Source organism: Bufo bufo, chromosome 1 (assembly GCF_905171765.1).
Source record: "Bufo bufo chromosome 1, aBufBuf1.1, whole genome shotgun sequence".
NCBI classification, from domain to species: Eukaryota; Metazoa; Chordata; class Amphibia; order Anura; family Bufonidae; genus Bufo; species Bufo bufo.
In genome coordinates this window covers 333,283,892-333,301,459 of record NC_053389.1, presented here as the reverse complement: position 1 = coordinate 333,301,459, position 17,568 = coordinate 333,283,892, and the positions used below count along the sequence as shown (strand labels likewise).

Here is a 17,568-nt window from a genome sequence, read left to right as displayed (position 1 = left end):
CCCCCCCTCCATTTTCCCCTGACCTCCCCCTTCCATATGCCACCCAATAGATATTTTTTTTCCAGTATGGAGCGGCTGCTGCGCGCTGTGAGTGCTTATGCCTCTTCCTAGGCCTTGTAACATCACATTCATCAGTCACGTGGCCTAGGTGGAGCTCAGTCCTATCCAAGTGAATAGGGCTGAGTTGCGATACCAAGTACCCCCCTATCAAATGGACAGCGCTGTGCTTGGTACAGGAGGCCGCAGTGCTCACTGGAGCGCTGTGGTCTCATCAAACAGAAGTCTCTGAGTACAGATAATGTAGTAGATGTTACCTGCAGTCCTGTGTAACACTACAGATAAAGCTGGTGCGTCAAGAGGGAGGAGAAAAGGACTGTAGTGGAGAGTAGGCCAGCAGAGCGGCCCTGAGTGCAGCTGCAGCTCAGCACTGCTGAATATACTTTGTAATGTGGGTGTTTGGGAAATGTCGGGCTCAGGCCTGCCATCCCAAATGCCCCTATTATGATACGCCATTGGGCGCAACCTTCGGCAATCCATGCACCTAAACCGAAATCTACTCCAGCTGCTGTCCCTGCCCTGGCTACGCCTCCTTTTGGGAAAGGGGCAAAGGTGGAGGAGAAGCGCCACTTGTACAAAAATGTTTGCATAAGTGCTGTTCAAAAAGTCTGAAAACTAGCAAAGCTATATGATGAATTATGCCCCTGTTCTCAGATCCACCGCTGCACAGCCCAATCAGTAACAGAATATATCTATGTAATAAGTAATGAGGAAATGAAAACTTGGGGGTCACCTCTGGTGCCGATGGATACAGATGCATCGACACTATAACAGTTTATCATAGTTATCATAGGAGCAACACTAGACACATTTTCTTAGAAATGTTTCTCTTCTAAAATGAAAAAGCAAGTATTTGCATGCAGGTAGGCAGTGTTTATTCACAGCAGTAATAGGGACTCTGTGAATATGTCACTATGCAGATTGGTGCCGTTTTTCTCTCTCCAAAGAATGGATCCTAAAGTGAGGAAAAGTAGGAAAGAAACTCCACTCCTGTTTTTGACAAAACAAAAAGGTCTGTGAGAATCATCCTGCATTTCTGCTAGTCTAGGCTAAGGAAAAATCTATTCTTTGTGATATAGCATCATCTAGTGGTCATGTACAATGTCTGCTTCTTGCAAAAATCTTTATCTTCCATATTAGGCCCCTTTTAGACTTCCTCAAATTGGTGTTTTCTTTACCACCAAAAATGCCATAAAAAAGTTTTTTTTTTCCGCGTACCATTTATGTGAGACATGTTTTGAGGGGATGGGTCATTTTTGTGGTTTGTAAAAAAGAGGTTATTGGGGTGGAATTTTTTAGTCCCACAATCTTTTGCTTTCATTTTTTTTCTATAGAAAAATCACACTCTGAGCACAAAGGGGCAAAAAAAGGAAACCATCTTAAAATATCATTACAAAAAATTGCACTCTTTAAAAGGAATTTTATAATTTCCTAAATAAATAAATAAAATTGTGCATGACCACGTGTGTGTTGGGCCAAGGCTGGACATGGACTGAAAATCGGCCCTGGCACACAAACCCCTCCAGCCCAAATACAAAGTTTTAGCATTAAAGTGTATCAGCCGTGTCAAACTGTCTATTACAGTTGTTTTAAAGAATATGCTATCAATGTCAAGAATATGTGGGGGATACAGTCAGCACAACCCTATATGCAGGTGCACATTGCTATGGCGAAATACATATACAAAGAAAAAAACACAAATGCAATAGCACTCTGCAACCAGCACTCCGCCCTGCCTCCATGCTGGATGTTGAATGAGGCATTGGTGTACATTTTGGCCAAAGCGTAATAAGCCACTCACCACGTCAAGGTCGCCTCTATGAGTGGTCCCTAACACTAGTTCCTACCTGTTTATGGGCCATGACAGCCACACAAAGTCCAGGGAGGGCAGGTGCAGCATGCACGCCAAGCACACTCTGCTTTTAACCCCGTCCGGTGCCATTACAGCTTTCATCGGATCCAGGGATGCAAGTACCAACATGCATGCTGAGCCCACTATATACTTCTCCTGGAGCCAAATGACTACTGGTAGGCCCTGTAGAAGTAGACTCAGTTTTATACTGACTTTAAAACCAGCCTCCAGGGCAGATTAACTGGTCAGGTGTGCATGACTGCATGGAGATCGCCACGCCTCCAATATATACTACAAAGAAAAAATGTGGGGGATACAGTCAGCACAACCCTATATGCAGGTGCACATCGCTATGGCGAAATACATATACAAAGAAAAAGACACAAATGCAATAGCACTCTGCAACCAGCACTCCGCCCTGCCTCCATGCTGGATGTTGAATGAGGCATTGGTGTACATTTTGGCCAAAGCATAATAAGCCACTCACCACGTCAAGGTCGCCTCTATGAGTGGTCCCTAACACTAGTTCCTACCTGTTTATGGGCCATGACAGCCACACAAAGTCCAGGGAGCTATTGCATTTGTGTCTTTATCTTTGTATATGTATTTCGCCATAGCGATGTGCACCTGCATATAGGGTTGTGCTGACTGTATCCCCCACATTTTTTCTTTGTAGTATATATTGGAGGCGTGGTGATCTCCATGCAGTCATGCACACCTGACCAGTTAATCTGCCCTGGAGGCTGGTTTTAAAGTCAGTATAAAACTGAGTCTACTTCTACAGGGCCTACCAGTAGCCATTTGGTTCCAGGAGAAGTATATAGTGGGCTCAGCATGCATGTTGGTACTTGCATCCCTGGATCCGATGAAAGCTGTAATGGCACCGGACGGGGTTAAAAGCAGAGTGTGCTTGGCGTGCATGCTGTACCTGCGCTCCCTGGACTTTGTGTGGCTGTCATGGCCCATAAACAGGTAGGAACTAGTGTTAGGGACCACTCATAGAGGCGACCTTGACGTGGTGAGTGGCTTATTACGCTTTGGCCAAAATATACACCAATGCCTCATCCAGCATAGAGGCAGGGCAGAATGGTGGTTGCAGAGTGCTATTGCATTTGTGTCTTTTTCAATGTCAAGAATATGCCATCAATGTCAGATAGTTGCAGCTTCCACCTCTGAGACCTGCTCCTGTCTTGAGAATGAGGCTCCCGAAGTGAAAGATACCGTGTGCATGGCGTGTTCTCCTTTCACTACTCTGAGACTTCTTAATATAGCCGAGTGAGTGCGCTCAGTTATTTTTGAAGGTCCCATAGTATAGAATGTAGAGCAAGGTATGCAAGCTCGGCCACCACTTTGTGATTGCTGGAAATAGCCAACCCAATGATCTGCTGTTTTTGAAACTCATGGTGGTGAATGGAGGGTGGTCACATTTGCATGGTTGCTCTCCTTTCCCTTTGTGGGCCCTGTTGTCGAGGTAGGTGCTGGTTATACCTCTGGGACTCTCTCCCATCTAACATATGTGGCATATGTATCCTAGCGCTTTGCCACAAATGTTTAGATGGGCAAACCCGTTGAAAACATAACTGTTCCACAGAAGCCCTGCCAATCAAGTATTAGAAATTTAAATCTCGAGTGAATCATAAAAGAAAAGTATTAAGGGTAGATGCTACTTCTTTTTTGAATTCACACCTGATTTTGGCTTCCAGAACAGCATCAGGAAACCTGAACGTATGTTCAGATCCAAAAACCTAAATGGTTTGTCCAGTCTCATTTGAATTTTTAAAACCACCCTCTACCCAGCAAGACCTGTCAGGTGAAGCGTAATTACCTGCTCCCTAAAGTTTGGTTTCAGGTCCCTGGATCCACCACTGTCTTCTTTCAACGCCACAGGTAAACATCTGGCATAGACAGGGTAATGTGCGGCTGCAGCAAGTTACTAACCAACAGTACATAGCTACTGCAATAAGAAATATGACTATGACCGTCAGTATTTTTTAGGACAGTGGGCAGTTGCCTGGAGTACGTGGAATGACATCAGTACTTGGAAGGGGGAGTGATGACTTGCCAGCCACAGATCCAAAATGGTAGCCAGAAGTGAATTCAGCAGACCAGAGTGTAAGTCCTTCCTTTATAACTCTCATTCCCTTCCAACCCTAATCTGGCTTGGGCTCAAAGAAAAAGCTCCATCAAAAACTGCCACAGAAATTGCCCCAACATCAGGGCAGATTTTGCAAGGCAAATGCTCTGTGGCAGAAACCCCTCCATTATTTCAGTGTGAATGCCATGGACCTGCTTGTGGTAGAATGGAACTAAACTTCGACAGGACAACTGCTGCGGTTTGCGATGGTGTCTGTCCAAACACCGCACCGTTGGAGAGGTTGCAGGTATAAACTGGGGCTGCGTGAACTGCATCATGACCTTCCATTGAAAACAATGGGAGGTGGATACCTTGCAGCTGTTGGCAGTTTTTTGACACAGCATCCACACTGCACTGGCAAAAGACTCCATGTGTTCAGGCCCTTACACAGCACACATCTATAAGCAAAAACCAAGATTGAGTCCAAAATACAGAAGTATAGTTCATTCCACTCCTTCTCTGTAGGTTTAATCCTAGTTTTTACAAAAGCCCCTCGTACACAGAATGATATATCAGGCCAGGATTCAGCAACCTTCGACACGGCAGCTCCTTTGAAACTACAACTTCCAGCATGCACTCTTGCTCAGCTGGTCTTGTAACTCCCACAGAAGTGTAAGGAGAGTTGTAGTTTCAGAACAGCAGTAGTGCCGGAGGTCGCTGATCCCTGTATCAGGCAATTATTGGGAATTAACTAAACATCATTGTTGTAATGAGGGCTGGATTTACATGCAGAAATAGGCTCCGCTGTTTAGGGACAAGCGATTTCTAAAGCAGGACTCATCTCGGGTTAAATTTACATATGTATCAAATCGTTTTTTTTACACAATAAAAGCACACAGAGCTATGGGGCCTGGGTATTGCGGATGTGCTAGCGGCCATCTAGCAACCCATATCCTCAGCTCTATACACAAAATCCCGGTGACAGGTTCCCTTTAATGAAAAGGAAGTGGAAGGTTCCAGACAGGAAAATTTTCATTTCCAAGGCTGAAAAAGGTAGGTTGCCTTTTATTAAAGAGGATGAAGCAGTGCTAACGGATTGCTATAAGGTAGACATGTCTCTGCCTAAACTAGTAAAAAAACACTAATGCTCTTCTGTTTGAGGATATGGGTTTCTTAAAAAATCCATGGATAAAAAGGTAGATGCCTGTCTTCAAAGATCCTGGGAAGTGTCATCTGTCATAATCCAAATTTGGCATCCACCTCAGTAGCTAGATCCCTCAAGAGGTGGTTTATATAGCTAGAGTCTTTATTGAAAGAGAATACATGCTACACCTTGAAGGATTCCTTTCCTCTTTTACTAAAGGCAGTAGATTTTCTTTCAGATGGTACCATAAGGGTAAGAATGGCTGCTGGGACCACAGCCTTTATGGTTACTGACAGAAGTGCTTGATGGACTGGTGATGTTAGTTCCAAAATGAAATTGTGTAGTGTTCCCTTTCATGGTGGTATGCTGTTCAGGCAGGACAAAAAATTCTGGAAAATGCCTCGGATTCCAAGTGTTTTCTAGTTAAGTCTGGGAAGAGAAAATTTTGTTTTAGTAAATATAGGAAGGGAATTTGTTTCATTCCAAAAAAAATTAGGGAAATCCCAAAAGCCTTGAAGGGGTACCCTGACCTACTTCATCCTGGTTATCGGGTGGGTTCAGTTTAATTCTCGGGTCCTTAAACAGTCGTTCTTGGGGAATTGAAACAGAGAAAAGGAATCATTCGAAGACAGGTTAATCATTTCCCCGATTGTGGCCCAGTCTCTAGATTGGTGGCAGAATCCAAGTAATTTACGGAAAGGGTTTCCTTGGGGGTTCAAGGATCTTCAAGTAGTCTCTACACACACAAGTCTGTGGGGCTGGGGATGCATTGGTCTCAGCTCTCTCAAGGGCAGTGGTCCCCTTAAGCAGGTCGGTATGTCCTCACTGCTGGCGGTTTGGGAATCTTTGAGGACTCTAACCTCACATCTTGTGGAAAAAGACATTTAAGTAGGATCAGACAACACAACAGTAGTTGCATATTTAAATCATCAGGGAGGCAGCACGAGGAGTGTAGCCTTACAGCAGATTTCAGATTTTTTTTGGGGGGGAAGAAGGACATCTGAAATACCTCTCGGTAGCTTATCTAAAAGGACATTTAAATGTAAAGACATAATTTTTAACAGCAAGGGTCACGCGGCAGCCGGCAGCACTACAGCTAGAGAACATATAGGTATTTTTTATTTGGAGAAATGATTCTGATTTATGTGAATGTGCCAACAGTGCCATGGGGGATGGGGGGACGGGACAGAGATGTGCTGATGCTGCCCAAGTGGAGGGGACAGGGAGAAGTGTGCCAATGCCATGGTGACTGGGGGGGGGGGGACAGAGTCTCTGTTGCCCCCCCCCCCAGTCACCATGGCATTGGCACATTTCTCCCTGTCCCCTCCAGATGGGCAGCATCAGCACATCTCTGTCCCGTCCCCCCCACCCGCGTCACCATGGCATTGGCACATTTCTCCTCCAGATGGGCAGCATCAGCACATCTCAGACTCTGTCCCCCCCCCACCCCCCCAGTCACCATGGCATTGCCACATTTCTCCCTGTCCCCTCCAGATAGGCAGCATCAGCACATCTCTGTCCCGTCCCCCCCACCCGCGTCACCATGGCATTGGCACATTTCTCCTCCAGATGGGCAGCATCAACACATCTCAGACTCTGTCCCCCCCACCCCCACCCCCCCAGTCACCATGGCATTGCCACATTTCTCCCTGTCCCCTCCAGATGGGCAGCATCAGCACATCTCTGTCCCCACCCCTGCGTCACCATGGCATTGGCACATTTTTCCTCCAGATGGGCAGCTTCAGAACATCTCTGTCCCAACCCCGCCCCCGCGTCACCATGGCATTGGCACATTTCTCCTCCAGATGGGCAGCATCAGCACATCCCTGTCCCCCCCCCCCCCCCCCGCATCACCATGGCATTGGGACATTTCTCCTCCAGATGGGCAGCATCAGCACATCTCTGTCCCACCCCCGCGTCACCATGGCACTGGCACATTTCTCCTCCAGATGGGCAGCATCAGCACATCTCTGTCACAGAGATGTGCTGATGCTGCCCATCTGGAGGGGACAGGGAGAAATGTGCCAATGCCATGGTGACGCGGGGGCTTGGGTGGGACAGAGATGTGCTGATGCTGCCCATCTGGAGGAGAAATGTGTGACCACTGAAGGGGTGTGGTTACTGAGGGGGCGTGGTTACTGAGGGGGCGTGGTCACTATGGGGCGCTGTAAAGCTTTCTCGCACAGGGCGCCTAAAGGCCTAAGGCCGGCCCTGCGTATGCATTCTCTCCTTTGTCCCTCTTACCAATGCTATTGAAGAAAATTTATGAGGAGAGAGCTCATGTCATCTTAATTGGTGTTCTGTGGCCCAAAAAGTCATGGTTCCCGCTTTTCAAACTCTTTTCGTTACATGGTTCTTTGATTCTTCCATAAGTATAAGATCTGCTCTCCCAGGGATCAGCGTTTCACTGAAAAGTAGAAAATCTACATTTAGCAGCCTGGCATCTGAACGGTTAACCTTTAAATGCCCTTCAGATAAAGTGATACCATACTGGCTAGCAGGAAAAAACAAATTAAAAAAATGTATTCTAAAATTTGCCGTAGCTTTTGGTGTACTCAGTCCCAGATTCCTTCATAAGTTTTTTTTTTTTTCCATTCAAGCAATCTTGAATTTTCTTATGGCAGGGTTTTAAAATTAGCTCTGCCCTAATACCTTAAGTTCACTATTTGAAGTACAGAATTGCTGGCCATCCCTGGGTAGTCAGGTTCCTAAAAGGGGCAGATAGGTTGAGGCTCACGATTAAGATAGTGGTTTCCTTGTGGGATCTATACTGGGTTCTATCATGTCTTACAGGTCCTCCCTTTGAACCTTTGACAGAAATATCTCTTAAGTAAAACTGTTTTTTTGCACCTAGTGAGTGAGATTCAGGCACTTAGGATTGTTGAACCTTTTTTTCAAGTTTTTAAAGACAGGGTTGTGTTCAGAGTCAATAATTTTTTTGCCTAAAGTAGTTTCTGATTTTCACAGACAAGTGGAGAACTTTTTGTGAAAATCCAAAATCTGAAAGAGAAGAAACCTTTCACAAATTGGATGTAAAACTTTGTATTCTATAACATCTAGAGACCACCAAGTTGTTCAGAAAATCTGATTATTTGCACAGTTCCAGGGAGTTAAGTGTCTCAGAGAAACTAAAAATTCTGTGGTGCGTTTGATAAAATTATCTATTGGTGAGGCTTACAAAGTGATGAGTAAGGAACCACCAATAAAATGTAGTGCTTATTCTACAAGGGAGCTATTGCCCTCCTGGGCTCAGAGGGCTGATTCTTCTATAGAGCAAATTTGCAAGGCTGTAATGTGTTCAAGCCCTCATATGTTTATAAAACATTACAAGATTGAGGTTAATTCTCTATGGGTATGCATGATATTAGGGAATTACCAGTAAGTGTAATCCATTATTTTTTTTTGTGCCAGCTGAAAGACACAATTACTCAATGAATGCTGGCATCTTTTACAAAGGCCAATTATTGGGATGAGCATTTCTATAAATGCTAATTTCTGATAATTGTTTTGATTATCGGTCCATGTGAAAGGACCTTTACTGATGTGCGCAGTAGCGGTGGTGAAAAATTATACAAAAACACATGTGGACACCCTGGATGTATTATATGATATGTCCTTATAACTTGCATGTGTCATGGCCTAATTATTGGTTTAAATGACCCGAACTAACAGCGTCATAGGGATCTGTGATGCTGTGAGTTCATAGTTACATAGGTTGAAGAGACACTGGTCCATCGAGCTCAACTTTTCTCAAGTCAATATTGATTGTTACTCATATTAATCCTCAATGCGGTTTGCTATTAGATTTTAGTTGCTGACATAGTAACCTTTTGAGGTAGGGCATTCCATAGTTTGACTACTTTAACTGTAAAGAATCCTATCCTGTTTTGATGTCCAAACTGCCTTTCCTCCACACATAATGAATGTCTCCTGGTCTTTTGTAAAATCCTTGGAACAAATAAATCATTTGTCAGTTCAGGTATGGCTACTTTCACACTCGTGTTTGGTGCGGATCAGTCATGGATCTGCACAGACGGATCCGTTCAAATAATACAAACGTCTGCGTTAGTTCAGAACGGATCCGTTTGTATTATCTTTAACATAGCCATGACGGATCTGTCTTGAACACCATTGTAAGTCAATGGAGGACGGATCTGTTTTCTATTGTGTCATAGAAAAGGGATCCGTCCCCATTGACTTACATTGTGTTTTGACTTACATCAGTTTCGTCAGACGGACACCAAAACGCTGCAAGCAGCGTTTTGGTGTCCGCCTCCAAAGCGGAATGGAGACAGAACGGAGGCAAACTGATGCATTCTGAGCGGATCCTTTTCTATTCAGAATGCATTAGGGCCAAACTGATCTGTTTTGGACCGCTTGTGAGAGCCCTGAACGGAAAGCCAAAAGGCCAGTGGGAAAGTGGCCTAAGTTAAACCCGCTTTTGGGCCCTGACCTGACATGTGAGAAATAAGAATGTATGAATCCAGCCTTGGTCTGTCAATCAGTGTTTCAATCCTGTGTGAACACAACCTCACAACCACATTTTTTTTCTTGTTATCTGCAGACTTCAGAGGCTCACTTATTGACTCTAGAGGAAAGAACACAGGCAGTCCAGGAACTCCAGTCTTTGGGATGGGCAGAAATCACAGCCAGAGATGCCATTTACAAAGAGTTTGTCTTCAAAACTTTTAACCAGGTGACTTTTAATAATTTTTAAAGTGACACTCCACTTTTGATCAACATTACTAATAGAGTATGTTCACTGAATGTGAAATGTCTCGTCTTTATAACAGATTTTAGACTGCCTGCAGTGCATAGTAATATACAGTTGCAAGAAAAAGTATGTGAACCCTTTGGAATGATATGGATTTTTGCACAAATTGGTCATAAAATGTGATCTGATCTTCATCTAAGGCTACTTTCACACTTGCGTTCGGGGTTCCGCTTGTGAGTTCAGTTTGAAGGCTCCCACAAGCGGCCCCGAACGCATCTGTCCAGCCCCAATGCATTCTGAGTGGATGCGGATCCACTCAGAATGCATCAGGATGGCACCGCTTGGCCTCCGTTCCGCTCAGCAGGCGGACATCCGAACGCAGCTTGCAGCGTTCGGGTGTCCGCCTGGCCGTGCGGAGACAAACGGATCCGTCCAGACTTACAATGTAAGTCAATGGGGATGGATCAGTTTGAAGTTGACACAATATGGTGCAATTTCAAACGGATCCGTCCCCCATTGACTTTCAATGTAATGTCTGGATGGGTCCGTCTGAATAACTTTCACACTTTTTTCTGAACTATAATGCAGACGGATCCGTTCTGAACGGATCCCAACGTCTGCATTATAGGAGCGGATCCGTCTGTGCAGATACCAGACGGATCTGCTCCGAACGCAAGTGTGAAAGTAGCCTAAGTCACAACAAATAGACAATCACAGTCTGCTTAAACTAATAACACAGAAAGAATTAAATGTTACCATGTTTTTATTGAACACACCATGTAAACATTCACCGTGCAGGTGGAAAAAGTATGTGAACCCATGGATTTAATAACTGGTTGAACCTCCTTTGGCAGCAATAACTTCAACCAAACGTTTCCTGTAATTGCAGATCAGACGTGCACAGCAGTCAGGAGTAATTCTTGACCATTCCTCTTTACAGAACTGTTTCAGTTCAGCAATATTTTTGGGATGTCTGGTGTGAATCGCTTTCTTGAGGTCATGCCACAGCATCTCAATCGGGCTGAGGTCAGGACTCTGACTGGGCCACTCCAGCCCCCCCCCATGTCAGCCATCATGCCCCCCCCCATGTCAGACATCATGCCCCCCCCCCATGTCAGCCATCAGCACAAATAAAAAAATTAAATAAATAACTTACCTCTCCTGCTCCTGGACACCTCTGCTCCTCACCACCAGCGCTCTCTCTCTACTTCCTGGTTCTCGTCTGTCAGGTGTGAAGTCTGCGCACAGTGAGGTCACATGGTGCGCAGCCCTTTACAGCAGACAGCCGAGCGGTGGACCAGGAAGCGGTGAGTACAGATCCTTCACCGCTTCCGGGTCCTCTGGTACTAATGAAGCGCCTCAGGGGGGCTGCCTGGGTGAAAATAAGGGTATGTCCGGGTTCAGCTCTGATGCGTGTTATCTCTGCTGACAAATCATATTGTTGCATGAGTGATTGTTGTCATCTGCTGCTGACAAATCATCTGCTGCTGACATGTTATCTGCTGCTGACAAATCATGTTATTGTTGCTGACAAATCATCTTATTGTTGCATGAGTTCAGAGACTGTTTACATAGTAAAATAGTTTGTAAGGCTGAAAAGACATCTGTCCATCCAGTTCAGCCTGTTATCCTGCAAGTTGATCCATAGGAAGGCAAAAAAAACTGTGAAGTAAAAGCCAATTTTCCTCACTTTAGGGGAAAAAAAACTCCTTTTCGACTCCAATCAGGCAATTAGAATAACTCCCTGGATCCACGACCCATCTCTAGTAACTTTAACCGGAAATATTATTACACTTCAGAAATACATACAGGTCCCTCTTGAACTCTTTTAGTGAATTCACCATCACCACCTCCTCAGGCAGAGAGTTCCATAGTCTCACTGCTCTTACCGTAAAGAATCCTCTTCTGTTTGTGTACAAACCTTCTTTCCTCCAGACGCAGAGGATGTCCCCTCGTCACAGTCACTGTCATGGGGATAAATAGATGATGGGAGAGATCTCTGTACTGACCCCTGATATATTTAAACATAGTTATTAGATCTCTCCTTAGTCGTCTTTTTTCTAAAGTGAATAACCCTAATTTCCCCGGCACCTCCACAACGACACTGACAGGAGGGTGTCCCTGCCCCCAGAACAGGAAACAACGCAGGAGCACATGATTTATAAGGCCTTCTCCCCCTTACCTATCCAGTCATTGTTTCATGTCCTCGGGATACGTAGGAGCCGCTCCTGCAGTGCCAGGAAGATTCTCATCTCGCTCAGCCTGTTTTCGTTCCCCATGCTGTGGGAGGGCTGGTGCAGGGGACGGGTCTCCCGGGGACGCGCGTGCCTCCCTTTCCCGTCCCTTGGAGTAAGACCTGCGTGCAGGCATCCCCGGGCTCGCGATTTTTCCCATGAGAAGAGGGAAATATTGCGGGATCTATGTCGTCACCAAGCGAGATTCTCCTTGGGCAAGAGAATCTCGCGAGATTTTGGCGTACTTCCGGGAATAAGAGTGGGGCTGAGATGCCGGCATTTGCGATGAAGCCGGCCATCCAGCTCATGCTCACCGCTTGCTGCCATGCTCGCTCCAGTAGAGGACGCCGCTAGAAAGCCTGGTGATCCCGCTGCCTCTGCCCTCAGCCCGGTAAGCCTCCTCCCCTGGGGGATGATTATGCTACCTGCTACTGTACAATCTAACCCTGTTGTTTGAATCACTATTGGGGAAGTATTGTTATGGGGAAGAATTTTCACTTTGGTGAGGTGGTGGCCCTAAGTGCAAGTTTTGGGTTATTGGTCCTACTGCCCTTTATTTTCTCTTTTAGGGCACTGAGACCATGACTTCCAAGCCAGCCAGTGGGGAAGCAGGACGCAGAAAATGCGCCATTTGCAAGAAATCCTTTACCTAAAAAAATAGAAAACCCTTGTGCCAGAAATGCACAGAAAAGGTTGTTTCTGAGGAGTCGCCCTCCCTCTTAGAGTCCATGAGAGCAATTTATTAAGGAGGAGGTTAATACGGCTGTGGACTTAAAAATTGTGTCTCAATCTCCACGACCATCCACATCTCAGAGATCCCATACCTCTGAATTGCCCTTTGATCTTGATGAGGGAGAGTTGGTTTCTGAATCCGATTCGGCCTCTTCTGATGATGGCTCAGGCAGGCTCTTATTTCTCCCAGAATAAACTGACGGTCTCCTAAAAACCATCCGTGCTACTATGCACATAGAAGATGTTAAAGAGTCACATTCAATTCCAGACCATATGTTTCAGGGTCTGGGAGAAAGGTGTAGAAGGGTATTCCCAATCCATAACAACATAAAATCTCTAATATCAAAGGAGTGGAAAGACCCGGAAAAAAGGACGGTCACAAACTCTTTTAAAAGGAAATACACCTTTAAAGAGTCCGAAACTAATTTATGGGACAAAACATCTAAAGTAGATGCACCGGTTGCCCGCATCTCCAAAAAATCTTCTCTCCCGTTTGAAGATATGGGCCTTTTACGGGATCCCATGGGTTAAAAATCATAGTGTGTACTGAAAAAGGCTTGGGAAACTAACACGGCCATGCTACGCCCTAGCATTGCCTCTACTTGTACGGCCAGAACTCTATCGATCTGGCTTAATCAGCTAGAAGAACACATTGCTGCGGGTACCCCTAGGAAAGAAATCCTTGCATCCCTACCCATGTTAAAAAAAGCTTCAAACTTTCTAGCGGACGCCTCTGCCGACTTAGTGAAACTTTCCGCTACATCAGCTGCACTTTCAAACGCGGCCCGAAGAACAATTTGGCTTCGATTCTGGTCAGGGGACGCAGGCTCAAAAAGTCGCCTGTGTTCCATCCCCTGTGAGGGGGACAGATTATTTGGTTCTGGTTCAGATGACATCCTTGAAAAGGCGTCTGATAAAAAGAAAGGATTCCCCCTAAAAAATAGGTACTTTCATCAGAGACGATCCTTTCAGAACCAAAGTAAGTGGCAATTTTCCAAAGGCAGGGGTAGAGGGTTCTTACTTAACCCCGAAAGTTCTTCTCGCCCCACCCAATTACGCCAGAAGTCGGGTAGGAGGCAGGTTAACGGCATTCATTCCTGCTTGGGAACAAATCCTTGCCTCCCCGTGGGTAATAAACACCCTAAAGGAAGGATTAAAACTGGAGTTTTTATCCCCTCCGTTAAATCAGTTCACAATAAACAAAAAGCTGTCTCCTCTACAAAAACTACTTTGTACTCCTTCCTGTCCCAAAAGATCAATATGGAAGGGGGTCCTATTCTCCAGTCTTTTTAGTGCCAAAACCAAACGGGTCCTTTTGGTTGATAATAAATCTAAAATCCCTAAACAGGTCGATTTATATATAAAAAGTTCGAGATGGAAACCATAAAATCTATCGTAAATCTGCTCCCTCAAGATTGTTTCATGGCAACAATAGATTTACAGGACGCCTACTACCATGTTCCAATATATCCACCCCATCAAAAATATTTACGAATCGCTGTTTTCATGGGAGAAAATTTGTGCCACTTCCAATTCAGAGCCCTTCCGTTCGGTCTCTCTTCAGCCCCAAGAGTGTTTTCCAAAATCATGTCCGACGTAATAAAACACCTACATCTCCAAAAAATTCTAATAATACCGTATCTGGACGACTTCTTAATAGCATCTCGCTCAGAATAACTCCTCAGACTCCATCTCTCCCTGGTTCAGGACTGTTTCACCACCCTGGGGTAGATCATAAACTTCAAAAAATCTGATCTGTCCCCAGACTAGATCTTCCTTGGGGTTCTATTGGACTCTCATCTACTAATGTCCTTTCTACCCACAGAAAAGAGGACCAAGTTGTTACTGGAGATCTCCCGTTTCTGCAGTATAAGGACTGCCTCTCTCAGGAACAGTTCTGGGCCTTCTCACTTCCACAATTCCGTCAGTCAAATGGACTCAGAGCCTTACTCGAGTGCTTCAGTCCTTCCTTCTTTCCTTGTGGGACAAAACAATCTCTGCCCTAGAAAAGAAGATTTACATCCCAAATTCTGTAAAGAAAATCCCTCATGTGGTGGAAAGTAGGAAAAAACCTAAACACAGGGGTTTATTGGAAACAAAAATATCAAATGGTAATCACCACAGAATACAGCGGATCAGGATGGGGAGGCCATGCAAATGGGAAGATAGTACAGGGCAGATGGGGCCCGGATATGTTAAAAGCCTCTTTAAATCTAAAAGACCTTATGGCCATTTACAAAGTCATCACTTCTCTACACACGCCCTCATCCTCAAAACACGTAAAAGTGTTATCGGACAACACCACATCGGTCGCTTACCTCAACAGGCAGGGGGGAACCAGAAGCCGCTCTAGCAGCCGTAGCTCGCGACATATTTCGCTGGGCAGAGAGAAATCTTCTGTCCTTATCCGCAGTCCATGTCAAGGGAGAACAACATTTTGTAGCCGATTTCCTCAGTCAAACAACCTTGAAGGAAGGGGAATGGTCTTTAAATCCCCAGGTGTTCCGCAAGATCTGCGAAAAGTGGGGAAATCCGGACTTGGATCTGTTCGCCACAGGGGACAACAGGCAGATCTAAAAATTTAGCTCCCTCTTCCGGCAAGATCAGCTACTTTGGATAGATGCCCTATTCAAGCCTTGGCCAAACACTCTTCTGTATGCATTCCCTCCTTTCAGTCTAATACCATGGACGCTTATGAAAATAGAGGAGGAACAGTCTCAGGTGATCCTCATTACACCGTTTTGGCGAAGGAGGGCCTGGTTTCCCATGCTCCTCAAACTATCTGCAGGGGTGTTCTAGACCTTGCCACAAATCCCAGACCTTCTCCATCAGGGTCCGATTTATCATCCAGGACTAAAACAGCCCAACCTGACGGCCTGGAAGTTGAACGGTCAGCCTTAAAAAAGAAAGGATTGTCAGATGAGGTCATTTCCACTCTTATGCTGAGTTGTAAACCAATTACCTCAAAAATTTATTTAAGAACCTGGAAAGCCTTCCTGTCCTTCTCTAAAAATTCTCTTTTTCCCGACATACCTCAAATACTTGAATACTTACCATCGGGTTTCAATAAAGATCTTCGACCCGCCACTCTAAAAGTGCAAATATCTGCCCTCGGCGCCTTCTTAGATAAAAAATTGTCTGACTCGCCCCTTATTAAGCGCTTCATTAAAGGGGTTCTGTAATCCCACCATGGGATCTAAACTTGGTCCTCTCAGTATTGATGGAGCATCTGTTCGAACCAGTGGACAAAATTTCCTTGAAGCTACTAACCTATAAAACTGTATTTTTAGTGGCAATAACCACCACAAGAAGGATTGGGGAAATGCAAGCTTTTTCCTGTAGACCACCTTACCTAACTATACTGGACGACCGTATAATCCTAAGACATTGCCCTTCATTCCTTCCCAAGTGGTCTCTAGATTTCACTGTGATCAGGAAGTCTCGTTGCCTTCATTTTGTCCACACCCAACTACCGAAAAAGAGAAGAACTTCCACAACCTGGAAGCCACAGAGTCCTTCAGACTCTCAGATCACCTTTTCCTTCAATACCAAGGTGCCAAAAAGGGAAACGGGGCAAGCAAGTCATCTATAGCAAGATGGATTAGAGATGTCATTGCAACAGCTTATATCAAAAAGGATCTCCTTCCTCCTACAGGAATAAGAGCTCACTCTACGAGGGCAGAGTTGGCCTCGGTCTTCTTAGACCAGATCTGCAAAGCGGCACGTGGGCAAGCCCTATGAACTTCTACAACCATTATAGACTTGATGTTCAAAAAAATCAAGACTTATCCTTTGGTCGTAGAATTCTTGCTGCTGTTGTCCCTCCCTAGTGGATTACTCTGTTAATCCTCCTGTCAGTGCCGTTGTGGAGGTGTCGGGGAAAAGTAGAAATTACTCTTACCGGTAATTGGTTTTTCCAATAACCTCCACAACAGCACTGTTTTTTTCCCTCCCTTGTGAATTTATATTATGTGATGTTATGCTTATATTATGTTATCCTTTTGTCAAATGATGTATTTTGATATTTAATAAAAAAATTCTTTTTGCATCACTTCCGAGTACTCTCTTACTGACTGGATAGGTAAGGGTGCCGAGGCATTTTAAATCATGTGTTCCTGCGTTGTTTCCTGTCCTGGGGGCGGGGGACACCCTCCTGTCAGTGCCGTTGTGGAGGTTATTGGAAAAACCAATTACCGGTAAGAGTAATTTCTACTTTTGATAATCTTTCTGAGTACTGTAGTCCCCCCCATTCCAGTTATTACTTTTGTTGCTCTCCTCTGAACCCTCAAGCTGTGCTATGTCAGTCTTGTTCATAGCAACCCAGGACTGTGCACAGTACTCCATGTGTGGTCTGACTAGTTATTTGTAAAGTGGAATGACTATGTTCTCATCACGGGCATCTATGACCCTTTTGATGCAACCCATTTTCTTATTGGCTTTGGCAGCAGCTGCCGGATACTACAGTTTAGGCTACTTTCACACTGGCGTTTTGGCTTTCCATTTGTGAGATCCGTTTCAGGGCTCTCACAAGCGGGCCAAAACGGATCAGTTTTGCCCTAATGCATTCTGAATGGATAAGGATCCACTCAGAATGTATCAGTTTGGCTCCATTCCGCCTCCATTCCGCTGTGGAGGCGGAGACCAAAACGCTGCTTGCAGAGTTTTGGTGTCCGTCTGACGAAACTGAGCCAAACTGGTCCGTCCTGACACAAAATGTAAGTCAATGGGGACTAATCAGTTTTCTATGACACAATCTGGCAC

At 45.1% G+C, this 17,568-nt stretch overlaps 1 protein-coding gene across 1 annotated transcript in view; it reads left to right on the top strand.

The window, feature by feature from the left end:
* PCBD2 (pterin-4 alpha-carbinolamine dehydratase 2) overlaps positions 1-17,568 on the top strand; it is a 115,141-nt gene that overhangs the window by 4,767 nt on the left and 92,806 nt on the right. The window contains exon 2 of the mRNA XM_040415665.1: positions 9,692-9,823. Coding sequence (XP_040271599.1) covers positions 9,692-9,823 — 132 coding nt within the window. The remainder of the gene's footprint in view (positions 1-9,691; positions 9,824-17,568) is intronic.